The sequence below is a fragment of the Protomyces lactucae-debilis genome, assembly GCF_002105105.1.
Source record: "Protomyces lactucae-debilis strain 12-1054 chromosome Unknown BCR37scaffold_3, whole genome shotgun sequence".
In the NCBI taxonomy this organism is placed as follows: domain Eukaryota; kingdom Fungi; phylum Ascomycota; class Taphrinomycetes; order Taphrinales; family Protomycetaceae; genus Protomyces; species Protomyces lactucae-debilis.
Genome location: NW_024467995.1, coordinates 665,993 through 690,853, shown reverse-complemented (window position 1 = coordinate 690,853; position 24,861 = coordinate 665,993). Strand labels below are relative to the sequence as shown.

At 51.7% G+C, this 24,861-nt stretch overlaps 11 protein-coding genes across 11 annotated transcripts; 4 read left to right on the top strand and 7 right to left on the bottom strand.

Annotated features, from left to right (window-relative positions):
• Positions 1-708: 708 nt before the first annotated feature.
• BCR37DRAFT_221005 (uncharacterized protein) lies at positions 709-1,950 on the top strand. The gene has a single exon (XM_040866460.1). The coding sequence runs from the start codon at positions 1,016-1,018 to the stop codon at positions 1,832-1,834; it is 819 nt and encodes a 272-aa protein (XP_040727616.1). The 5' UTR covers positions 709-1,015; the 3' UTR covers positions 1,835-1,950.
• A 3,068-nt stretch (positions 1,951-5,018) lies between these two features.
• BCR37DRAFT_412174 (uncharacterized protein) lies at positions 5,019-5,675 on the bottom strand (the record flags this gene model as incomplete). Its single annotated transcript, XM_040872215.1, has 3 exons — positions 5,477-5,675; positions 5,236-5,435; positions 5,019-5,173 (listed from the first exon to the last, which is right to left on the bottom strand). Coding segments are annotated over exons 1-3 (471 nt in total), but the record flags the coding sequence as incomplete, so codon positions are not given.
• A 71-nt stretch (positions 5,676-5,746) lies between these two features.
• BCR37DRAFT_377059 (uncharacterized protein) lies at positions 5,747-7,962 on the top strand. Its single transcript, XM_040868728.1, has one exon. The coding sequence runs from the start codon at positions 5,795-5,797 to the stop codon at positions 7,496-7,498; it is 1,704 nt and encodes a 567-aa protein (XP_040727614.1). The 5' UTR covers positions 5,747-5,794; the 3' UTR covers positions 7,499-7,962.
• Positions 7,585-8,556, bottom strand: BCR37DRAFT_377058 (high mobility group box domain-containing protein). The gene is made up of 2 exons (XM_040868727.1): positions 8,464-8,556; positions 7,585-8,389 (listed from the first exon to the last, which is right to left on the bottom strand). Exons 1-2 carry the CDS (start codon positions 8,503-8,505, stop codon positions 7,640-7,642), a joined length of 792 nt encoding a protein of 263 aa, XP_040727613.1. The 5' UTR covers positions 8,506-8,556; the 3' UTR covers positions 7,585-7,639.
• Positions 8,557-9,429: 873 nt separating this feature from the next.
• Positions 9,430-11,364, top strand: BCR37DRAFT_221819 (uncharacterized protein). The gene is made up of 3 exons (XM_040866461.1): positions 9,430-9,622; positions 9,667-10,967; positions 11,012-11,364. Exons 1-2 carry the CDS (start codon positions 9,593-9,595, stop codon positions 10,945-10,947), a joined length of 1,311 nt encoding a protein of 436 aa, XP_040727611.1. The 5' UTR covers positions 9,430-9,592; the 3' UTR covers positions 10,948-10,967; positions 11,012-11,364.
• On the bottom strand, positions 11,016-11,329 carry BCR37DRAFT_391202 (uncharacterized protein; the record flags this gene model as incomplete). The annotated part of the gene is made up of 3 exons (XM_040870972.1): positions 11,016-11,027; positions 11,068-11,268; positions 11,309-11,329. 3 exons carry the CDS (start codon positions 11,327-11,329, stop codon positions 11,016-11,018), a joined length of 234 nt encoding a protein of 77 aa, XP_040727612.1.
• A 493-nt stretch (positions 11,365-11,857) lies between the features above and the next one.
• On the top strand, positions 11,858-13,117 carry BCR37DRAFT_343937 (histone acetyltransferase GCN5; the record flags this gene model as incomplete). Its single annotated transcript, XM_040867535.1, has 2 exons — positions 11,858-12,875; positions 12,915-13,117. 2 exons carry the CDS (start codon positions 11,858-11,860, stop codon positions 13,115-13,117), a joined length of 1,221 nt encoding a protein of 406 aa, XP_040727610.1.
• BCR37DRAFT_377053 (ATP-utilizing phosphoenolpyruvate carboxykinase) lies at positions 13,068-15,149 on the bottom strand. Its single transcript, XM_040868726.1, has 5 exons — positions 15,039-15,149; positions 14,960-14,984; positions 14,816-14,864; positions 14,713-14,769; positions 13,068-14,665 (listed from the first exon to the last, which is right to left on the bottom strand). The coding sequence occupies exons 1-5, from the start codon at positions 15,066-15,068 to the stop codon at positions 13,165-13,167; spliced, it is 1,662 nt and encodes a 553-aa protein (XP_040727609.1). The 5' UTR covers positions 15,069-15,149; the 3' UTR covers positions 13,068-13,164.
• Positions 15,150-15,289: 140 nt separating this feature from the next.
• On the bottom strand, positions 15,290-20,219 carry BCR37DRAFT_377052 (EPSP synthase-domain-containing protein). The gene has a single exon (XM_040868725.1). It carries the CDS (start codon positions 20,159-20,161, stop codon positions 15,419-15,421), a length of 4,743 nt encoding a protein of 1,580 aa, XP_040727608.1. The 5' UTR covers positions 20,162-20,219; the 3' UTR covers positions 15,290-15,418.
• Positions 20,220-20,278: 59 nt separating this feature from the next.
• On the bottom strand, positions 20,279-22,189 carry BCR37DRAFT_364959 (glycoside hydrolase superfamily). The gene is made up of 5 exons (XM_040868260.1): positions 22,011-22,189; positions 21,908-21,972; positions 21,418-21,870; positions 20,969-21,346; positions 20,279-20,927 (listed from the first exon to the last, which is right to left on the bottom strand). Exons 1-5 carry the CDS (start codon positions 22,105-22,107, stop codon positions 20,343-20,345), a joined length of 1,578 nt encoding a protein of 525 aa, XP_040727607.1. The 5' UTR covers positions 22,108-22,189; the 3' UTR covers positions 20,279-20,342.
• A 58-nt stretch (positions 22,190-22,247) lies between these two features.
• BCR37DRAFT_377048 (iron-sulfur clusters transporter atm1) lies at positions 22,248-24,797 on the bottom strand. The gene has a single exon (XM_040868724.1). It carries the CDS (start codon positions 24,596-24,598, stop codon positions 22,574-22,576), a length of 2,025 nt encoding a protein of 674 aa, XP_040727606.1. The 5' UTR covers positions 24,599-24,797; the 3' UTR covers positions 22,248-22,573.
• Positions 24,798-24,861: the final 64 nt, after the last annotated feature.

Here is a 24,861-nt window from a genome sequence, read left to right as displayed (position 1 = left end):
AACCCTAAAATAAACCCCCCTAACCCTAACCCTAACCCTAACCCTAACCCTAACCCTAACCCCTAACCCTAACCCTAACCCTAACCCTAACCCTAACCCTGCCAGCACAGCAATTCCGTAGTGACAACAACAGTACCAACACGCTTTAATACGTTCATGTCTTAGCAGTTCAAGCCCTGTTCATCGGGCATTCGCCATGCATTCGCTATTGCTTCACAGGTTATGAGCCTTGTTATCCCGAAAGCCACGTCATCTGTCTCATCGCTATATTCACACTTCTGGAATTTTCGCCTAGCAAAATGTATGCGCATCGGTCGTCCAGGCCAGTGATCGTCTTCATCACTCTGCTCATGGATGGCAAAGATATCGGCCAATTCCGAGCCAGTAGGAGCCTCTGCATTTGCACCAATTTCGCCTAGTCAAGCTTATTGTCGCGACACCCTCTTCTATGTCTTCAGCAAAAGCGCACATGTAAATCCAAATGATCGCTTCAGCATACACAACGTCCCCATTTCCTGCTCGCTCATCGATTGTGGCCGTCGTATTGGCTCGCAATGCACTTCCTTCACGCCCTGGTCGCAGTATGGACCATCAAAGCATACACACCGTCAACCGCTGGTCGCAGTATGGACCATTAAAGTATACGCAACGTCAACCGCTGGTCGCAGTATGGACCATTAAAGCATACACACCGTCAACGTCGACGCTTCCGTTAGCCACGTATATTTATTACGTGTAAGGTCGCAGTATGGACCATTAAAGCATACACACCGTCAACGTCAACGCCTCCGTTAGCCACGTACATTTATTACGTGTAAGGTCGCAGTATGGACCATTAAAGCATACACACCGTCACCGTCCCCATTTCCTGCTCGCTCATCGATTGTGGCCGTCGTATTGGCTCGCAATGCACTTCCTTCACGCCCTGGTCGCAGTATGGACCATTAAAGCATACACACCGTCAACGTCAACGCCTCCGTTAGCCACGTACATTTATTACGTGTAAGGTCGCAGTATGGACCATCAAAGCATACACACAGTCAATGTCAACGCCTCCGTTAGTCACGTATATTTATTACGTGTAAGGTCGCAGTGTGGACCATCAAAGCATACACACCGTCAACCGCTGGTCGCAGTATGGACCATTAAGTATACGCAACGTCAACCGCTGGTCGTAGTATGGACCATTAAAGCATACGCAACGCATTCTCTCACTACTTCTGCACTCATCATCACGGAAATGGCGTGTACCTGTAAACCGTGGCTCACGTCCCTTTGTCTCTCCAAGCAATTGCCTCAGTATTTTTCCTTCTTCCAGCAATGCCTCGGTTTCTCCAGCGATGTCTCAAAGCGCTTTGTCTCCAGCAACGTTGCTCAAGCTACATGCGATCAACTAAGTTCCCTGATCTTGAACTGGACGATTATTTCACAATGTCTTCGCACTGCCAAACCAGAGCTGTATGGAACGCTACGCCTTCTTATGCATCATCCTCCTTTCTCCGCAACGATTTTGTCTGCGCTACGCTACACGCTTGCACGCATCATCATCGACCCTCCGCAGCGACGTTGTCATCTCACCTGCACTGTAGCGTCATGCCTCGGCATCGCCTATCTCAACGTCAAGTCAAAGCAACACTGCATCTTGCACCGCTTCCCATCTTGTCTTCGTCGTCGTCCGGAACGCTCTGCATGTAACTCTCGCACAGAGAGGATACAGAACCAGTGGAAGTGTTGTGCGCTGGAAATTCTGAGCGTGCGACGCCGCCGATGCTTGCACTACAAAGTGCCAGCACAGCAATTCCGTAGTAACAACAACAGTAACAACACCCTTTAATACGTTCATGTCTTAGCAGTTCAAGCCCTGTTCATCGGGCATTCGCCATGCATTCGCTATTGCTTCACAAAAGGGTGCCTCCCACCCAATGAGTGCGTCAGTGGCGGAGAGGAATGTGTTGAGAGCTTCGCAGGCGGTCTTGCCCTGGCAAGCGGGCCGCGCGCAGTGCGGACACGAACTTTCGATGTGTCGCGTGAAGGCGTGGCTCTTCCTGTCTTCGACAAGGAAGAGATGGGTGGCAAGGGCGAGCATAAGGTGACGACCTCTGCCAACGTCGCTCTCGACATTGCATTCCCTCCTGCACTGACAGTGGAACTTAGACGCGAGACCAAGGGAACAACGTCGCAGGAGGTCACCACACACCACACACCAGGGATCGGTCGTGCCGAGACTGCAGAGCTATAGGCGGATTTGGGTGCTTGCAACTTGACCACAGCTATCAGTCCCTTACGCCATCGACACCGTCACCGTATGGCTCTCAACGGGATGCTCTTCTCTGCTCTTCTCGGACAATGACCACATCTGAGCAGCGCAAAGTTCCACTTCACAATTCACATCATCGTCGCGTCCCACGACGACTTCTTCGAGGTGAAGCTGCTGCTGCAGCACAAATTTCCAGAGGCTGCCGGTCAGCAGTGCGCGCACGCCCAAGCGCCGCATCTGGTCCTGGCCGTCGACACAAGTGCAAGACAGATGTGCGTGCCTGCCTTCCTTCAGGTCGACGCCCAAGGCAGCACAAGGCTAGCCGTTAGCCTCAGGCGATTGACTGATGCTGAGGTCAAGGAGAGCGGAATGCCAGGCCCTTTCAAGAAGCGCGTAGATTTGGTCTGGAGCAAGCTGAGGCGCTGATCTGACAGAGAGTGGTGGGGCTTTTGGAGGTTTGTAGTCCTGGTTCAGCTTCTGTACATAGTCTTTAGTATGGAAAAGCTTACTGATCGAAATGAGGCTGCCAGATGAATGGCTGGGAAACAGAGATGCAGACAGAGAAGGAATGGCAGCCGTTGTCACCGGAACCTCGGGCGATCTTGAGTAGGACTTCTGGATCGGCATCACGACGCTGTGCACAGTTGGCACCGTGGGAAATTGCCGTCTTGTACATGTACAGGGTCAACCCTTACGGGCGGCCTTGATCGTCAACCGTCACTCTTGCGCCTTCTAAAGACAAGTAGTTCAGAGCCGTCTTCTTTGCTGTCGTGAATTATAGCTGGGTTATAGAATTAGCATGTCACGACAAGATATTGACCAGACACGGCGGACGTGCTTGGTATGGCCTTGGCGATTTCGATGCAGCGAACTGTGGATGTATGACCACGCATGACGCGGAGACATTTGCCAGAGGGCAGATCCCAGCTGCGTAATACTTTATCACATCCGCCAGAGACGAGGGTATCGCCAAAGACATCGAGTGTCCAGACACCCGATTCATGCCCGCTGAGTGTCCGTAGGAAGCGGCCATCTCTTGCAAAGACGTAGATTTTGGCATCATCCAAGCCAAGCACGATATAGTTGTCTGTCAACGTAGACCAAGTGACTGTGCATGTTACATGAGAGTATTGAAGATTTGGCGACTGTATGCGCCACTTCGACGTTTCTCTGTTTCATCAAAATCATCTTCAGAAGCATGGCTATTTTTTGGCGGTACGATATCTGCTGTAGCCCCAGTTGTGCTCACTAGCGGAGCTCATGACTCTATTGGCTGCTGCGATAGACGACATGATGCTGCAAAACTCACCTTCTACACACGAACTTTGGCTTGCGAAGGCAAAGTCGTGGAGGCAAGCTGTCCAGCGTTGACACATCCTTCACAAGCCTGAGCAACACAAGATTGGCAAGAGACTGCTGCCGATTTGCCCTTTGCGTTTTGGTTTGCCAAGATCGAGCCTCCGATTCCAGCACCAGCGCTGAAGCCGGCACTGATGCCACCACTAACACCAGCGCCGACAGCGCCTCCTCCAAGGACGCCTCCACCAAGAGCACCCCCACCAAGAACACCTCCACCGAGGACTTCTCCTCCCAAGACACCTCCGCCAAAGCCTCCTCCAAGAACGCCTCCGCCAATGCCAGAACCCTTGAAATTAGTCACGTAATAGAAACGTCCGAAACCTACAATGCCAAACGAGGAAAGGGCACCAAATCCACCAACTCCCTGCTAGTCAGCAATGCAACAATATAGATTGCAGCATACTCCAGATCCAAAACCTCCTAGGGAGCCTAGTCCAGTTCGCAAGCAATTGAAGCAAGCCACTCCCAGACAAACTTGGCAGCTTTGCAGGGGAATACCGCCGAATCCTGCCTGTTGATCAGTATCTTAGCAAGATTTGTCCGAACATACACCAACAAACGATCCGCCAAGACCAAGACCCAGGACTGACGAACTCAGGCCTCCCAAGCCGCCTCCCAGGCCGCCTCCCAAGCCGCCACCCAAGCCCAGTCCGTAGAACCCTCCTCCAAGGCCGCCCCCCTGTTGTCAGCTTGCTCTTCGTCATGGTGTCGGTATACCAAGCCTACTCCGCCCTGTCATCAGCATTGAGTGAAAATCCGAAAACTTACCAAACCGAGGCCACCGCCAAAGCCTCCGCCAAAAGAGCTAGATGAACTGAAAGATGATCCGAAGCTATATCCAGCAGTGCTGAAACCTCCGCCTCGAAAGCCCTTGAGTCAGTAAAGGGCCAAAGAAGAACGACATACGCCGAATCCACCAAGTCCGAATCCGCCGAGGCCTGCGAGAGGAGAGGAAGTGCAAGAGACGCACAATGCTCCAATACACGTCTGACAACTTTGGACACCCAAGCCTCCAATTCCCTGACTAGTCAGCAAATTTCACGGCAGTATACTGCATACGCCACCAAGGATGCCGCCAAGTTGATTGTAGCCAAAACCTCCGTATCCGCCAGAAAGACCTGCGCCGAATCCGATGCCACCGGAGATGCCACCAGAAAGTCCAAGACCTCCTGCTAAGAGACCGGCCTATTGTAAGTAGTGATTCGAGTTTTGGTGTGTATCATCATACGACGAGTGGACGCCCCAATAGGTCAATGTGGGCCCCGTGTTTCTTAAATTTGCTTTCGGCGCTGACGGGTGAAGGCGTTTGTCTCTTGACAACCTTGAAGCTGCGAGTCTGGTGAGCTGATGTTGCTGTACTAGTCAGGTTGGCCGCCAGCACATGTTGAACAAGGACACAAACTGAATGTCAGCTTCGCCGGAAGACAAGGCATGTTTACACAGGAGATTCAGGAGGTGCATCTTTTCGAGACTTTTTGAAAGAGCATCGAAAAGCAGCTTCGTGCTTAAGAAGAAAGCTGTGCGACCTTTGAGACGTGTGACAGGCATGAAACAAGTCTTCCCAACAAAGCGGACGTTGAAACATTGCAATTATGCTATCTGTGCTTTCGATTTTTGACCTTCTTGGGCTTCTGCAGACTATCTGGAAGCCAGTCATTCTGTTTGTCCTGCTGCGCTGTTGTCGGCTCCGCTGCGGCAGATGGAAATGGTTGTCCCATGGGTATTTCGACAATATCACGTCTTTCAAGGCGGGCGAGGAATTCTGGGTCAATATCCTCGCGCCTGAATGCCTTCTTGGCCGTGGTGATACGCACTTGATCTGTTTCAGTCAGCGACATGTATGACAGCTCCTAAGCGTACTCTTCTTCAGTGTAGGATCAAGATCATGCTGTGTGGGGCGGCGTTTCTTGCCAGAGCTAATATAGAGGAAGCCGCCTACGACAAGCACAGAGGCCGCAACAAGCCAGGCACTCGACATATCTTTATGTATTGAAGCAGATGAAACTGAGCAGAGCAAGTTCAGAGAAAGGTACAGGCGTTGGTTGAGTGTGGTTGTAGTGCACACACTTAAAGTTGCCCGCACGTGGGATTCGCCGAGAAAATTCAAAATACTCCCGCCATCTCGCTATCTACCGGCCCAACCTCTCTGCTCCTTACAACAAACCATATTCAGCAGACATGGTTTTGCACTCCTTCTACTGGCGGTACCCGGCCTCGCATGTCAAGCTCACCGGAGACTTTGACAACTGGGAGGGATCCCTCGACATGCTTCCCACCGAGGAAGGCCACTTTGTCAAGGTTGTCGATATCGAAGCAAACACAAAGGTCAAGTTCAAGTATATTGTCGACGGTAATTGGACCGTAGACCACGGTGCACCAAAGGAGGGCGAGGGTGTACATGAAAACAATGTCCTTCACACAACGACAACAGCCTCCACCGAATCGGGGACGCCCGTCGCAGCAAAAACCACCTCTGACTTTGACACCCTCCCTCCAGTAGGTGGCGCGCTTGCATATGCATCAACTTCGCCCCTTATTCCGGCAGCTGATGAGTCGTCAAAGACCCATGATGAAAGCGGCCCATCTGTCTCAGATCCTGCTGCTCCACGATTTGCCAGGGATGGCGTAGCACAGAGCGAGCCCGCTGCGCTTGCATCTTCCACTGCCAGTCCCGAGAACAGTGCAATGAAGACCAGCGAGTCTCAGGCTGGTTCAACACCTGGCCTCGTTGCTGCGTCCGCTCCCGTTAAAGACTCCGCCGTCAACTCAGAATCTCTTTCAGCAACATCTGTAGATGCGCCAACGTCCGACGCATCCAACCTGACCTCATCCAAGAAGTCGTCTGTAATTCCAGTGGCCCTTGGCACCTCTGCCACTGCAGTCGGTGCCGCTGCGCTGGGTGTTGCAGGCGTTGCAACAGCAAGGAAGACGGAAGGCTCTTCTTCAAGCTCGGCAGCCGCCAAGGGTCTCGAAAGTATTGGCGCTCAGACCACAAAGTCAGAGGGATCTTCGCTCGAACAAACAGCCGTCAAGGCTGCCACTGCTGCTGCCAATAATGCTTACACAGCCAGTGGCCTTGGAGGTGTCTCTTCGACGGCTGCCTCGAACAAGGATATCACCGGCGGCCAAAACGTCGGCTTTACAAGCATCGGAACTGCAGTCAACACCGCCACCGGAGTAGTGGGTACATCGAAGCTCGTACAATCCTCTGGTGACAGCAAGCCAGTGGAAGACACCAAGACTGCAAAGCTCAAGGACGGCGCAGCTGACCATCTGTTGGCTGAGCACAAGAACGGTGTCAAGACAGAGCGTATCGATGCACACACTGTGCTCGCTGAAGTCGGGCTCGGTGGCGCCGCTATTGGCACGGCTGTCGTTACAGATGGCACCGTCAAAGATGCATCCGCATTGCCCATTCCCGCCGCAGCCGCTGAGCACTTGGATCGCGCTACTTCCAAGCTGGCAGATGTCGCTCCGCCCCTTGCAAAGGATACTGCAACAGATATGGTTAAGAACGCTGGTGCTACCGATCAGAGCAAATTGTCCTCCGGAGTTGCCGCTCCCTCTGGCACTACATCTACCTCTACTTCTGCTGTACCTGCTGCTGTGGTTCCTGTCACCCCCTCCGCTGACAAGGCCGCCGTTGTGGCTCCCGTAGATACACCCAGGCCCGTCACAGCAGATACGCAAGGGTCAAAGACTGACGCATCGTACAAGACTGCCTCTTCCGCCAGCCCTCAGACTTTGGCTGCCGCGCCTGGCAAGACCATGCCTTCGTCGCTTCGTGCCGACAAAGCTCAAGCACCCGAGACGACCGAGCCTAAGAAAAAGAAGGGTGGTCTGCTCAGGAAGATGAAGTCTATGTTCAAGAACAAGGACTAAGTGGTTTTGAACTTGCTCGTGTATCTTACCCTGTATTTTCGATCGTAGAATTAATTGACCAAATAAGAATGGTGAACTGGATATTGCTAAAGGACAATATTAATACAGAGAGGCTCTACGAAAAAGGCCGGGCGGCACAACTCAAGCACTCTGCTCGGCCGACTTCTTCTTTCGCTCCTTCTTCTTCTTCTCTGCCTTTGGTGTTTCAGCAGGTGCCTCCTGGGCAGGTGTCTTCACCTTTTTGGCACTGGGTTGCCCATCCTTCTTGGCGGGTCGTCCTCGTTTCTTGGAAGACTTGGGAGTCGAAGGAACATCTTGTAAAACAGAAGCGGCGGCCACATCATCCTCTTCATCTTCGGCAGAGGGCGAAGTATTTGGAGAAGATGGTTCTGCCGCTGGCGTGGTCTTCTTGGCTGGGGCTTGCTTGGGCGCAATGCCGTGACTCTTGTTGTAAGTGTCCATCTCTCTGGTGTAGGCTCGTAAGGCCTCCTCATTGGCTGCCACATAAGGCTTCCTCGCTTCTGTGTCCATTTCCTTCCATTTCGCCGCCAGTGCTTGCTGCACGTCAGCTGCTGAGGCCGAGTCGGGCAGAGAATTCTTCATCTCCTGCCTGATTGCGTTTTGGAAGTGGAAAAAGGCAGTGACAGGGCGTTTGGGCATATCTGGATCACGCACCTTCTTTTCCTTCTTCTCCTTCTTCTTCGAAGCGGACCCCGGAATGACCGGCGCTTCGTGGGTAGCAGGCGCAGCATTCGAAGGCGCGACGAGCGTAGAAACGGAGGCCTCCGTGTCTAGCTCAGGGTGAGTTTCTTGAACATACTCATTCAGGTCTTTGACGGAGCGAATCAAGGCTGCATGTGCCTCAGTCAGCAGACGCGTGCATCCGAGTACCTGATTGAGGTGTTAGCCCGTGTTTTGCGCATGAGAAAGAGACGCGTGCCTCTCTCTCGTGTGTGGGTTGTTACCGAGTCGTATTTCTCTTGTAGCTTGTTGGTCTGCTCAAGCATGATTCGTCGTGTTTGTTGTGGGAAGAGAGGGCGCAGCCTGTGCGGTTGTTGTGAACTCTCTTGAAAATTCTGACTTTTGCCGTGTTTTGGGGGCCATCGCCAGAGAGCAGGAGTAGGGGAAGCAGGCTCAAGCTGAGGCTTCAAGCAGGGGAGGGTCACGAAATTTGATCAGGAATTGACACGGCGCGCTCCAGGCCATCACAAATTCACAATCATCATCAGTTGAACAATGCGATCTGACCTCAAAGTTTCCATACAGACGTCTGAAGTTGCTCAGAAGAGGACCGCAGGTGCTTCAAGAGTCCACCGAGTGCCACAATCTCCTCTCACCAGGCGTTCGTCATTCAGGCGAAACAGGGTCACGGTTGCCTATGCGTTTCTCCCCATATCAAATAGGCAGGACAGACAACTAGTGAACAGCTGACAACGCTTACACTGCACCCAATTGTGAAAAGCCATGAACACTTGAAGATAGGGCATCAATGGCACCTGCCTCTGCCTGTTGAAGTCGTCAATCCGCCGAATCTCTTTCAGGCATACTCAAATCAGTCAAGCTGAGATGGCTTGTAAGAAGACGCTTGATGAGAGGAGATGGTGAGCAGAAACAGTAAGCATGGAGCCACTGAGGCTTCTATCAAGCTCAAGGCGAAGATCACTATGGACAGGACATCCTTAAATGTCTAAGTAGCAGTTTGGAGGGGTCATGCCCTACAATTCATAGCCTCTCAGGCTCTGGCAGTCGATGATGGGCGATGTGAAGTAGTTGTAGCCTGTTCTAGCTTATAAGTGACTTTTGAGCCTCCCAAAGCACAGATAGGCCTACATTCAGCTCGGTCGTGCTTCAGTAGTTGCAGCCGGCCTTTGTCTGTGCCTGTCGCGTGGATCTGCACACGCGCACTTGGCTTCTCGTTGGCCTTTTGACACTTTGGATTCTCTCCGCCCTTCGCCACTCGGAAGCGCAGCAGCAACTGCGACTGCGACTCGACAACTCCCTCCCTCCCTGCCTGCTGTCCTACTCCTCGTCGACTAGCTCACCTGACCGATACAGAGAGGAGGCGGTTGTTCTCTCGTCTGCTTTGCGCTCGCCATGACATCCGTCGTCTTTGATATCGCAGCGGTGTGTTTGTCCCACTGTGACCACAAGCATTTGCTGACCAATAGGTCGTCATCGCCCTTGGAACGGATGGCATGCCTAGCGCATCCACATCTTTGAGCAGCGACCAGGCCTTCACGTCGAGCATCCGGCCCTCGTATCAGATTGGCTCGCCAAGCAATGAAGCGGCCCAGTATGCGGGCCTTCTCTATACGCCAACCGTGCCGGCAAGCACTTGTGTTGAAGCAAAACCTTTTATCGCTCACAACCTAACGCTTTCTATGCTGCCACAAGTGCCTAATTACATTGCCTTCGCTCCGTTTACAGAATGCTGGCTCAATTATCTATACAAAGCAATCGCGGACGGAGCACGAGCCGCGATACTCTATCAGCCAACCAATACCTCGAACATGGGCCTGCCAGCTAACGCATATGTTTCTTCGCTGTTGCCAGTCTACATTCTCAGCTACGATGCTGGCGCGCCAGTAGCGCAAGCGATGAATCAGTATTCAGGCAATCTGACGAGCGTTCCTAACGGAGATCAGCTCGTCACAATGTTTGATCCAACTAGCTATGCCAGACTTTGGCTTGTTGTGACACGAACAGTCTCCAATCGTACACTACCGAACTTGTGGATCTTCCTCCTCATCATCGTCGGTGTCCTGTGTGTTCTGGTGGGCATCATCTCGTTGACTTTGAACATGCGTCAATACTTTGCAAGAAGGGACCTTCGGCGCAGAATCGCAGCCGGTGAAGTTGATTTGGAGGCACTTGGCATCAAACGGCTGACTGTTCCACGGAAGCATATTGACGGCCTGCCGCAAAAGACCTGGAGATCTGCAGACAGTGCCGCTGGTGCGGCTGGCTTTGCACAATCAAGCTGCGCAATTTGCTTGGATGACTACGAGGCTGACGTGACGGTCCTACGTGAGCTGCCCTGCCATCACACTTTCCATCCGGCGTGCATCGACCCATTCTTGGAAAAACGTTCTTCCCTTTGCCCACTATGCAAGCGATCAGTCCTGCCAAAGGGCTTCATCCCGTCAGATACCCAATTGACTGCAGCGACCATCATGCGCGAGCGTCAACGTCGACGACGGGCTGCACGCGAAGGGCGCGAGACTGGTCGTGTGCATACGGCCCCGGAGAGTGACGAAATTGAGCTACAGCCTGTCCACAGTGGCGAAGCATCCGTCAATGAGGGATCTGCCACACGACCTAGTTTGCCGGGACGACCATCCTATGTGCAAATGACCAACCTTGCGCCAGACAATGAAGAAGAAGCGGCGCAAATCAGGCGACTGCCTCGTTGGCGACGGGCGCTCAGAACGCTATTCCCAAGTCATTAATGGTATCTGTAGGCATATATGTGAATCATCATTGTAATCAACGTACTACGTGGCTAATGCAAAGACTTCTAGACGTACACCTGGAGTTAGCACATGATGCGAAAATGCAAATGCTCTTACGCCGCATGCAAGTAGAAGGTAGAGTGCACCAAAGCCCCAACACAGACTTGCAGGGAGAGCGACCGCAAGCTTCTTTGGACCAGTGCTGATGGAAAATAGCGCAGAGCCAAGTGCAGCGGCAATCAGCAAAACGGTGGCCACAAGCGCCTGTGCACGCAGAGGAACTGTCGCATGGTAAGGCTGCCCTTGCGAGAAGAGGTCCTGCAGATTAGCGCATCTCCTTCATATCATGCATGCTTACCTGCAGTGTAGACATTGACATGCTCAGGTTTCCGCAGTGGCGCTTGGTCGCGATGCTTGCTAGCGCTGTGCTGGCGCGTTTGTTGCGAGTTTGGCGACGATCACGCGCACCGACCAGATATCAACTCACGATTTACATGTACAGAAAAGCCCCGCTAGCACTAGCAAGCTCTTTTCTCATTGTATCCGGCGTTTGACTAGCTTCGGCATCTAACACTACCTTGTTGGCTGCTCATATCTAGGTCGTCCGAAGACCATGTGGTGCAACACACCCGCTAGCGCTGACTACACTACGCTCGATAGACAACAGCAGGAGCTTGTAATTCTTCGGCATACAGCTTGCGCAGAGTGCTCCTGCCAAGGGCTACACCCGTCCGAGAACAATGAAAAGTCGTGCTCCTGCCTACACGAGCATAGGCCGCCTGAACATGAACAGGAATTCGTGCGGCGTTTGAAAGTCGCCGTTCGCATAGACGAGCTACTCCAAGACAAGGGAAAGCTGCAAGATTTTGATTATGAAGACGAGGACATTATCAGTCTGAGACAGCATATGACAGCGACCGGCCGAAGCTCTCCTAGCACCGATGTCCCGAGTAAGCGCCGCCTCAGCCACAACGTTGCTCAAGAGCCGGCAGCAAAGCGCTTCAAACCAAGCAGCGATCTTGGTCAATTGCCAGACAAGTTGCGCAAGTTTTATAATTTGCCATCGGTCAAGCCATCTGTTGTGGAGGAAATGGACGATGTCATTCAGTTTCGTGTGGTCAACAATGACAACTCACCCATGAATATGATCATCTTGACTGGTCTGAAGAACATCTTTCAAAAGCAGCTTCCAAAAATGCCTCGAGAGTATATTGCTCGTCTCATTTATGACCGCAATCATCTCAGCCTAGCCATTGTTCGAGGTGTCCCTACAGGCAAGATTGAAGTCATTGGTGGCATCACCTACCGGCCCTTCAACCACAGACGCTTTGCCGAAATCGTCTTTTGTGCAATCGCGTCAAGTGAACAGGTGCGAGGATATGGAGCGCATCTTATGAATCACCTAAAAGACTATGTCAAAGCTTCGTCACCCATCATCCACTTCTTGACCTACGCAGACAATTATGCGATTGGCTATTTCAAGAAGCAAGGCTTCACCAAAGAAATCACCCTTGATAGATCTGTTTGGGTCGGCTACATTAAGGACTATGAGGGAGGTACTATCATGCAATGTACGATGCTCCCAAGAATACGCTATCTGGATTCTAGCGACATTATGGCTCGACAAAAGGCGGCGATATTGTGGAAAATCCAAGCAACATCCATCGATCACATTGTCTACCCAGGTATCCAAGCCTTCAAGAATGGCAAATCAATCTCTCCAGAGGATATTCCTGGTCTCAAGCAAACTGGATGGTCGAAAGAGATGGATGAACAGGCACGTAAACCAAAGCGGCCCGGACACTATGCTGTCTTGCAGGCGTTGCTGACCGAAATGCAAAACTCGCCTGCTGCCTGGCCGTTTGTCAATCCTGTCAGTCGAGAGGATGTGCCAGACTATTACGAAGTGATCAAAGAACCAATGGGTATGTATTCCGTGACCAAGCCGCGATTGCTAACTCCAGATCTTACTTCCATGGAATTCAAGCTTGAAAATGATCAATACGAGAGCGTGGAACAATTTATCTATGATGCAAAGCTCATCTTCAACAATTGCCGCTCCTACAATAACGAGACGACCACGTATTACAAGAACTCGACGAAGCTCGAGAAGGCGCTCCGCGATATCATCAAGGAGAAACATGACGAGTATCTAAATCTTTTGTAGGCTTCTGAACCTTTGTAGGCATTATCTACCTAAACCCTATGACCACTCTACACATCAGGTTGAGCAGAGATGACCTCTTTTGAGCATCGGTCAGCATACTTCTCAAAGTTGGCACGGAACTGTTGTGCCAGGTCCTTGACAGCACCCTCGAATTCTGATTGCGAGCCCAACCAAGACTTTGTGGGATTGAGCATCTCGTCCGGCACGCCAGTGACCTTCTTTGGAACTTGCAGGTTGAAGACAGGCATGCTCTCATACTCGGCAGTTGCAAGCTCACCAGAGTGAATAGCATCCAAGATAGCGCGAGTGTACTTGAGAGGGCATCGCGAGGCCTTGGTACCTGCAGCACCACCGACCCAACCGGTGTTGATTAGGTATGCTTCGGCACCAAACTTGGTGAGCTTTTCAGCAAGCATGGTGGCGTACTTCATTGGGTGAAGAACAAGGAAGGGTTGACCGAAGCAAGCAGAGAAAGTCGACACAGGCTCGGTGATACCTTCCTCAGTACCTGGGGTCTTGGAGGTGTAGCCAGAGATGAAGTGGTATTGCAGGGTAGCAGAGTCGAGCTTTGATACTGGTGGCAAGATACCACGAGCATCGCATGTCAGCAACACAATGTTCTTGGGAGGACTGTCGGACATGCAAGGGATCTTGGCGTTCGGAATGTACTCGATTGGATAGGCACACCGAGTGTTCTCAGTGAGCGTGACATCGTCGTAGTTGACGACACGAGTCTCAGGGTCAAAGACAACGTTCTCGAGCACAGAGCCGAATCGAATAGCGTTGAAGATTTCTGGCTCCTTCTCGGCTGTGAGGTTGATAGTCTTGGCGTAACATCCACCTTCAATGTTGAAGACACCAGTATCGGACCAACAGTGCTCGTCGTCACCAATGAGCGCACGGTGAGGGTCAGCAGAGAGAGTTGTCTTGCCGGTTCCGGAAAGACCAAAGAAGAGGGTAACATCGCCGTCCTTGCCTTCATTAGCAGAGGAGTGGAGTGTCAAAACATTGTGCTTGATAGGCATGAGGTAGTAAAGAACGGAGAAGACACCCTTCTTCATCTCTCCAGCGTACTCTGTTCCGAGAATAACCATCTCCATAGCTTTGAAGTTGATGGCCACAGAGGTGGTCGAAGTCATACCAGTGGTGAATCGGTTGGCAGGGAAAGCACCGGCATTGTAAATGGTGAAGTCAGGCTTGCCGTAGTTGGCTGCCTCCTCCTCGGTAGGGCGAATCAACATGTTGCGCATGAACAGAGCATGGTAGGCACGGGCACAGACAACACGCACCTTGATGCGGTACTTTGGGTCCCAACCAGCGAATGCATCAATGACATAGAGACGCTTGCGTGTGTTGAGGTAGTCGATGGCTCGCTCACGGTTGATGAGCCAGACAGCCTCAGGCTCCTTGATGTTGACGGGTCCCCACCAGATGTTGTCGGTGGAGGTCTCCTCGTCCACAATACGCTTGTCCTTGGGCGAACGACCTGTCTTCTTGCCGGAAGAGGTTGCGAGGGCACCGGCACTGGTGATGGCAGAACCAGACTCGCTGAGACATGTTAGCACTTGCTAAGTTACATTGATAAAGGGACGTACTAGACGAGTGCATCTTCGTACAAGGAAGGCACCGAGGGGTTGTAGATGATGGCGACGCTGTCAGGTCAGAAATTGGTTCATTTGCATCGGGAAAAGAACTCACTGGTCATAGTCAATGCGTGCATTGTCATGTAGCTGCTCTTCAATCTCAGCTAGGATGGGTTAGTCTTCTGGCAGCCATTTTGTGGTCGCGTTCTCTGCCCCGGGGAGCGGTTTTTTGCGGGGAGGGAAGCCGGGAGCTGCTTACTGTGGTGGGGCACAATTCCCGTGGGCTGTTGTCGTTAGCAAGAAGACTCGGAGGGGCAGGTCAGAGAGGAGGAGCATACGTTGAGAGGAGTCTTGTTGACGGCGGACATGGTCTCTTGCTGCTTGTGAAGAGACGATGTGAAGAGAGAGAGAGGGGATGGAGTTCGGTCTGGATGCCGAGCAGCGGTCGCCGTCGCTTTATACAGCGAAACAACCACGCACCTCGGAATCACGCACCCGGACGAATACGGGACCACCACCCGGAATCTCCCCGCACCTGCTACGACAATGTGCAGCCCGGCGACACGACAGGAACGAGGCAGAGGTACACATTAACAGGGGCCCAGTAAGCAGGTGCGCCAATGCACCAATTTTAGCATTTGTGGTTCACGATACAGATCATGAATGTATAGATGCAAGGTAATTCTGCCACACATATGCTTTTGAGAACTTCCACTGCTCAAGCCACGCCAGCCCATGAGCCAGCAACTGATTGCTGTGATGTTGACGAAGCCTCATTCTCCTCCACATTGCCAAGGATGGCATCCCTTCCGAGCTGTGCGCTCATCTGCAATCCAGTCCACAATTTAAATTGCTGCAGTCCTTGCTCAAGCAACACCTCAAGTCCATCCACCGTCTGCCAATCATGCTGTTTCGCCATTTCCATCATCGGTGTGACTCGCGGCTTGTATGCCAACTCCAAAAGACACGCTGCAGGTGACTTAGCCTTCAAAATGCTGGAAGCAATAGCAGCCATAGAGCCGTCAAGCGGAGCATCTCCGGGCACCGTCGAGACCACGACCGATATGGGACCAAGATCAGCCACGTCGTCTTCGCTGTGAAGTAGACGAATGAATGGGAAGGCCGTCTTCAAATCTTTGAGGTTGCTAGCGCTGCGGTTGGCGACAAAGATGCATTCTGTCCCCAGCCGATTCAATGCATAAACAGCAGCGCGGGCAGTACCGCCAGCTCCGAACACGACAGCATTGTCTATGCGAGTCGGTGGTAGTACAGATGTAAGGGCACGGGTGATGCCGATCCAGTCAGTGTTATCGCCTAGCAGGCCATGTTCACTGGGCAAGACAGTGTTCACAGCACCGATCGCTTGAGCCTCTTCCGTCAGTGATGCCAAGAAAGGCATGATGGCCTTCTTGTGAGGAATAGTGACAGAAGCGCCACCGAATGCGGGAGATTGTAGCACAGAAGCATAACGATCGATCTCATCACTCTCAAGCCTCTCGTAAATATGAGGAAGCCCGAATGCAGTGAAGCCAGCATTGTGCAAAGCAGGCGACCGGGAGTGGCTAATGGGACAACCAAAGATGAAGAACTTTTTGGGCGCAATGCGACCAAGCAGAGTCAACCCTTGATGAATTTCCTTGACCGAAAGTTGTCCAGGAGCTGCCTTGAACGGAAGCAAAGCATGGGTGACAGGCGTCAAAAAGCTGCTGAGCAATCTCGACAGAGTACCCTGACTGCCCATATTGATGGCAATCAGAGGCATACCAGATTGAGCGACTGCGGTTTTGAATTCTTCAAGTGCAAAATTGTCGTGCAACGATTTGGCCTGGCCGACCAGCTTGACCAAATCACCTGCCTCACACGCACGCTTGTAGATATCCTGCCAGCTGTCTGTAGCGAAACTCATTGAGCCAGTGACGTCGTGATGCGATGCAATGATCTTGGAGCGCACAGCAGACTTGCGAAGTGTGCGCAACGCCTTCTCAGACCAAGTCATCTCGAAGTCAATAAATTCAATAGCCCATTTTGCTGCTAGGCACATGAGCTCAACGGCCAAATCCTCGCGATCATTAGGGAAGTTGCCACCTTGTGACTTGGTGCGTATCGTAAAGATGATTGGCATGTCGAGACGCTCGCGTAGTAAGGCCACTTGCTCAGAGACGTATGCAATGGATGGGACTGGCTCCGGACCATCTTGAAGCAAATCAACGCGCAACTCCACAGCGTCGCAGCCAGCTGTAATCTGTTGCAGGAGCTCAAGACCCTGACGAATGTCAGGGTATGTCAAACTGAGGAAGAACGAACGAGGTTTGTTCGAAAGCATCGACATGAGATCGGTTGGCCCTTGCAGATGATGCAGAAACTTGGCAAATGCTTTAATCTGCTCAGTCCGCAGCCCGTTTGCCTTTGATGAGTAGTATTGAAAATTGGCCACTTGCTCAAACAAGGGTCGGCGCCGCTCCCAAACATCCATAATCTCTGGTGTTGATTTGCCATTTGCAGCATTCCAGGCAGGTCTTGTCTCGTCGGCACCGAGGAAATCAGCAATTTGCTCAATGTCTCGATGTACTTGGAGAACTAGGCCACCAGAAGCAACGAATTGCTGCAAAAGCGTGACAGCGGCAGGTGTTTCAACGATACCTCCTCCACATGCGCAGATGTATCCTTGTGCGTGCTCCTTGAGTACTTTCGAAAGTGTAGCCAATTCGAACTCGCGAAATTGCGTCCAACCCCGAGTTGCAACAATTTCTGGAATCGTTTGCTTGTAGTCTTGCTCCAAAAGCTGGTCGAGATCGATGAATGGGCGATCAAGAATTTGAGCCGCCAGCACACCCATGGTGCTCTTGCCTGCACCTCGCATACCTACCACAACAACAGTCGCAGCGCCATTCACAGTCGCTTTTGGTTTTGCAGGCAGATAGTCGACTCCTGCCAAAGTCACAACAAAGTCGCGAGACAACACATCCCACCAATCAGGCCAGGTTTTACTGGTGCAATCCTTGTCCAAGATGAGACTCTGCCCTGGTGTCACAGCTGCAAGCAATGAGAAGGACATGGCTACACGATGGTCGTCATGGGTATCGATACCATCGCCTTCAAAGGCATCAGGCGGCGAACACAGTCCAGAGAGACCGACGCCTTGAATCGTGAGACCGTCGCCAAACTCACTAGATTGCGTACAACCAAAGGCCGCCAAACCTGCTCGCATGGCCGCTATCCGGTTGCACTCCTTGACTCGCTGATTTGCGATGCCTTTGATAGTCATGGACCCTTGACTAGCGGCAGCCAGTACTGATGCAGTGAGGAAGGCATCCGTCATGGGCTCCATATCAATTGAAGTGACAGCTCGCAAAGAACCTGGTGCCGGCCCTTGAACACGCGTACTGGTCGCAGTCTGCTCGATCGAACATCCCATTGGCTGTAAGACGTCACGCGCAAATCGAGCATCACCTTGAAGACTTTCTGAGCCGATATTGGGCACCACGACGGAGATTCCAAGCAGAGCAGCTAGCGCCAAGGGATATGTAGCAGAACTCGCATCACTCTCAATTTCATAAGCCTCAGGAGCCACGTACTGCGCGACAGGTATCTTGTACTCGGAAGATGAAATTTTCTCAACCTGAACGCCAAAAGAAGCCATCATGGCAGTAGTCATGTCTATGTATAACTCACTGATGACTTGACCACCGGTGAGAACGAGATGGACTTCCTTCCGCGCCAGCGGTGCTGCCATCAGAATTGAAGAGACATACTGAGAAGAGACGCTGGCAGACAGTTCGATTCTACCGCCTTGAAAGCCAGGCAATATGCTGAGCGGCAAACAACCTTCCTTTGCAAGATAAGATATTGTGGTTCCATTTGAGCGAAGCGCATCGACAAGTGGTCCTATCGGCCGGACCTTCATCCTGTGGTTGCCAGTAAGCACGACAGACTCAGTCGAATTCACCAGGCAAGCAACACTGGTCAGAAAACGTGCTGCGGTTCCAGCGTTCCCGAGAAAGAGTTCCTTTGACGGATGCTTGAACCTTCCAGTGCCAGAGACGAGCAGACTACCATCATCGTTCCAAGTGAAAGAGGCAGCGCCAAGCGCTTCTAAGGCAGACTGCATGTACCGCGTGTCATCAGAGCTAAGAAGGTTGGTCAGCTTGACCCGCCCACCGCTGAGAGCTGCCAAGATGAGGGCACGATTCGATATGGACTTCGATCCAGGAGGCTTGCAGACAACTTCCCTTGGTACCTGAGGAGACTCGAGCGCACCTTGCACAGATACATGAGGGGCAAGCACCAGGCGGATGAAGTGATCCTGGACATCTGTAGCTTTGAGTTCGTAGCACTCTCCGACTCTCTTGAGGAGAACGACTCGCTTCGAGCTACCAGAATTCTTCTTGTCGATTGCCATGATCTGCAGCAAGCGATCGACCGGAGTTTTGCGACCACGAGTCTTAGAAGTGATGAACTCGTCATCGACACGAGTCGGGAGGCCCCAAGCAGATAAACACTTAGATATCCGTCCAACTGCGTCAGGAGACAAGTGACCAAGCAAGCGTGAAAGCTCGGCTTCCTTGACCATACCAATAGAAACTGCTTCGCCGTGTAAAATTTCAGGTGTCAAGATAGCCTCGTAGGCATGGCCAATCGAGTGGCCAAAATTGAGAAGGTTCCTTAGACCGCCTTCCTTTTCATCGGCAGACACGACTTCGGCCTTGACGTGAATTGACGAGATGACCACATCTTGAAGCAGTTGCCTAATACCGTTGAAACGATCCTTTGACACAGGCTGCGACAAGATTTGAAGTATCTCAGGCGCGGCTTGCTCTAGTAGACCAAACCGATCTTCGTTCCAGATTGCCGCCGTTTTGATGACCTCGGCCATGCCATTGATGAACTCACGGTTTGGCAATGTATTGAGAAAGGCCAGATCTTCAAAGATAAACTCTGGTTGATGGAAAGAGCCGATAAGATTCTTGCCTAGGGGCGTGTCCACGGCAGTCTTGCCGCCAATAGCAGAGTCAACCATGGCCAGCAAGGTTGTAGGCACTTGCACAAACTTGACGCCGCGCATAAATGTTGCAGCAACGAAACCGACCATGTCCCCGATCACGCCACCACCCAATGCAATGACAATAGTGTCTCGCGTGCATCTTTCACTCAAAAGCCAATCTTCCAAGTCCTCCTTGGTTTTGCGGCTTTTGCTTGTTTCCCCAGGAGCAACAAGTTTGGAAATGAAGCGCGCATTGGCCGGCAATGACTTGAACTTTTGCTTGTCATCTATGCCTGCCTGAAACAATCGTGCCAGCTGATCAAGGTACAGCGGAGCAATGTGCGTGTCGGTGATGAGGGCATAATTGGAGGAGGGTAGCTGTGTCAGGCAGGTGTCGACGATATGTTGCAAGAGATTGTAGCCGACATGAATGGAGTCTTTGCCCAGGATTGAGACCTTGACAATATCCACTGCTGCCATGATGCAGCCTCTGGCGCCAGACGTTTCCAGAGATGGCCTTGATTGTATGCGAGCTGCCAGTATGCGCCCAACTTTTGGATTTCGCACGCGGTGGACGGACGAGATGGAAAGACAGGAGACCCTTACTCCTCAATATCTAGTAATCACCTCTATCTCTATGCTGGTGCTCTCTATTTGATATTTACATGCTCTGCTCGAGCTTCTTAGTGAGCCCGTCAATCTCCGCCTTGAATTCGCCAAAATTCTCTCGTCCTTCTGCGTCCTTGTTCACCCAGACACTCACGCTTACGCCAGGACAGTAGAATTCACCAAAGCCATCGTCGCCAATGGTGACCTCGCCCTGAGACCAGCCAAGTACATCAGTCCACTTCTCACCTGCATGGAGCTCCCCAACATGCATGCGCTTCTGACCAGCTTCAGCGTTCGACAACACACACGCCAGACCATCAGGCTTGTCCCAGGTACCCTTGCGCACCCAGCCGATGCAAGTCGGGAAGTCAAAGTAGTCGTCCTGTTGGCCATACGCGTATTGCTTACGAGCCAGAATTAAATCACCAAGTTGTCCACCGCAAGATGCTGGCTCGCCATCTTCAGGCCCAGCAGTGCCGTAGAGGTCGCCGAGGAACACGCAAGGGTAACCCTCAGCGCGAAGAAGAATGAGTGAATATGCCAGAGGTTTGAAGAACCCTTCAATCGGGATTTCGAGAGCTTGTCCAGGCTGTGTGTCGTGGTTCGTCACTAGCGTACACGAGTTGACTGGTTCACACTAGCAAGGTTAGCTGGCAACAACCACAGGAGGGTTCGCACCTTGGTAAGCGTGTTGTCAAAGACAGTGCGCAAGTCAGACTTCTCTTGCTTCGACAAAGAGCTGAAATTGTTCACCAGTGGCGCGTCAAAGAGCGAAAATTTGCGGCCCATGCGCTCAATGTAATCCATCATGTCTTGCACAGACATCTTCCAGAACTCGCCAACGCAGAAGAGATTCTCGGCTGCTTTGTTGCCATCCTTGGATTTCGCATTTTCTTCTTGAACATGATCGATAAAGTCGCGCAGGAAGTCCTCGCTGAAGTGCTTGACAGCATCGAAACGGAATCCAACAAGGCCGAGCTCCTTGGTCACCCATGCTCCCCAGTTTTTAATTTCTCGGGCGACTTCTGGGTGAGAGTGATCGATATCGGCAAACATCTAACGTTAGCAATAGGAGATTAGGCATGGATCCATGCCAAATAGTCAAAGTTGCCCTTCTCTGTATCAACGCCGTCTTCGGCCCAACCTTTGCCGTCGCCCAGAATTTTGTAGATGGCCGACTTCTGGTTGTCGTCGTTGTAGTCTGTGCCGGTGAAATGGCTCCAGTGCCACTTGAAGTTGCTGTACTTGTCGCCGCGTCCGGGGAAGGTGAATCCCAACCAGCCGTTGATCTCGTATGGGTCACTGATTGTCTTTGTACGATCGTCACTGTCGACTTCTTGGGCACGACATTTCTCCAATTCATCGGCTGCAGCCTTGTGGTTCAAGACTGCGTCAAAGATCAGGCCGATGCCATGCTCTCGCGCTTGTTTGACGAGGGTAAGAAGGTCGTTCTTTGTGCCCCATTTTGTTTCGACCTGGCCTTTCTGGTCAAACTCACCAAGGTCCCACAAATCATACACATCGTACCCGTTGCCGTCTTTTGACGAAGCTTTGCACGCAGGGGGAATCCACATTGATGTCTTAGGTTAGCCAGGGAACCCGACCGCGGCAGTTTACAATTCCAGTCTTGCTCAGGTCTTCCAGGATGGTAGCAAGTCGCTTCCAATGTTTTCCGCCAGCAGCTGTCATTAGAATAGGCCAGACCAAATTCAGAACGTACGCGAATACCACTCAAAAGCTTGCAACATCGTAGCATTTCCAGGTGTCGGCGCAGGGTTACCCTCGACGGAAGTGTTGGTCAAAGTAGACTCGACCATTGCGGGTATTGATGCTTGCGATGGCTAGGTAGTACAAAGCTGTTGATGCACAGATGAATGTGTTGTTGTTGGCGCGGAAATGACGCAGGATGGAATAACAGTTCGCTGCAACGGATTTGGATCTCCCGAGGACTCAAAATACAGCTTCTGAATGCTTCAATGCTTCTACGTGCTCATACAAGGGGCCAATGCTATATGTGCATTGAAGGGGTCTGACACTGTGACCATAGAAAAGCTCTGTACGAGTGTCTAGCTCAGCCTGCAGGCTTCTCGCAAACCAGCAGTGCAGTAACTTAAAAATGACGCACACGCCTGTGGCCTCGCCGCGTGGTAAACAAAGAGCCCGACTTTAGAGAGAATGCAAATGCTCCCGTAGGCCGGTCCAGAGACGCTGAAGTCCCTGACAGTCACAATGTTGGTCACTTGAACGACCGAAATTGACTGTTTCTTGCACATGAAGTTGAAGCTAGACTGCCTTGTTGGCAGATCCAAAGGCTGGCACATTCTCTGTTGCTGCTTGTGCTTGCCACATCTGGGCATACTTTGAGTCATCGCGAGCCACAAGCTCGTCATGAGTTCCCGTCTCGACAACAAGTCCGTGTTCCAGCACGATGATCAAGTCGGCGTCTTGCGTAGTCTTCAGACGATGCGCAATGAAGACACTAGTAAGCTGGTGCTGCGAGATGACTTGGTTGATGTTTTGCAACAATTCCTGCTCGGTCTTGGTGTCCAGAGCACTCGTCGCTTCGTCAAAGAAGACGATTGGAGCATTCTTCAAAATGGCCCGAGCAAGCGCAAGTCTCTGCTTCTCGCCGCCCGAGATCATCATGCCTCGTTCGCCGACCTGGGTCTCGTAGCCGTCCGGAAATTGTGAAATGTTGTCATGAATACGGGCCGCACGAGCTGCTTCAACGACCTCTGCATCGCTTGCAGTCACCCTGCCGTATCTCAGATTGTGCAGAATGGTGTCATTGAACATGGGCTGATCTTGCGGAACAACGCTAATCTGCTTTCGTAGTGAGTCGAGCTGAACGTCGCGAATATCTTGCCCGTCAATCGTAATGCGGCCTTGATCAACTTCGTAGGATCTAAACAATAAACGCAGAATTGTGGATTTGCCGCATCCACTCGAGCCAACGATAGCCACCTTGGCTCCTGCCGGTATTGTGAATGATACATTGTTCAGTATTCTTCTCTCGGCGTTATAGCCAAAGGATACATTTTCGAATTTGATCTCGCCACCTTGCACTACAAGTGGTTGCGCGTCTACCTTCTCCTTGATGCTGATATTGACCTTTTGCAAATTAAACAGGACGCCCATGTCAATGAGTGACTGACGAAGCTCGCGATACACTGAGCCTAGGAAATTGAGTGGCAGTGAAAGCTGGAAGACGAGCTGATTGATAAGGACAAGATCACCCACAGTCATGTATCCTTGCTGAACACCTTGAGCTGCCATGAACATCATAGCAGTGAGGCTAGTGGAAAAGATGATGTTTTGACCAGAATTCAGCAGAGCCAGCGAAGTAGCAATCTTGATGCTCGATGCCTCATATCTTTCCAGGGCCTTGTCGTACTGTTGGACCTGGTAATGCTCGTTATTGAAATACTTGACACTTTCATAATTGATGAGGGAGTCCACGGCAATGGTGGCAGCCTTGTTGTCTGCAGCATTGGCCTCTTTCCTGAATCTCGTGCGCCACGCTGTCGTTTGTATCGTGAAGATAGCATACGCCGTCATGGTAGCTGCCGTCACTGCAGCAAAGCTAGGCCCAAACTTGTACGTTAAGATACCGCACACCAGAGATATCTCGAGAGCCGTTGGGAAGACGTGGAAGACCATAGATGACAAGAGAAAGCTGATTCCTTTAGTGCCACGATCTATGGCGCGACTCAGACCACCTGTCTGCCTTGATAGATGGAATTGTAAGTCGAGTCTCAGCAAATGCTCAAAGACATCCGTGGCTACTTTGCGGATGGCCTTTTGGGAGACATTTGCAAATATTGCATTACGAAGCTCCTGAAATACCGTTGAACTGATGCGCGCCAGACCATATCCAACTACCACAGTGCCTGCAATTGTCCAGGTTGTGCTTGACGTCGCTGCAAAATCGATATTCATGCTGTCGACTATGTTCTTGAAGAAGAATGGCACTTGTACATTCAAGAGCTTACCAGCCACCAAGAAGGAAAGCGAGATCACGACCCGCGTCTTGACACCAATGTTGTCCTTCGGCCAAAGGTAGTGCGACATTTGCTTGATGATGGCCCAATCAGTCTTGCGCTGTTCCGCTTTGGATCTGGCTGTTTCATCTTCTGGAGCTTTGGCAGGCCCTGTCGATGTCTTGCTTGCATCTGTTGTCTTTGTAGATACGAAGCGTTGTCTGGAAGGATTACAGTTGAACGACGATGCATTGTGTCGTGGTATGCGCTCACATGCCCTATGCCGCAGACTTGCTCTCAGAAGGCTTCGCAGTTGTAACCGCTGCATCAAGAAACAACACCCTAGGCCTTCTTAGCCATTTTAGATGTACAATGCCTGGCAGGTTGTGTCGTTGTCTGATCATGAAGGTGATGCCATCCGTGTGCCAACTTTCGCCTGCCGCCTTCCTGCTACAACACAACAGCGTGAAAGATTCTTGCTTGGATGTGCCTGGCAGCCCGAGCAGGGACCATCAAAGCTTGCAGATGCTTCAGTTGTTATATCGACTACTTGCTGCTTCAAGGCAGTCATGACATTAAAGACCTTACTAT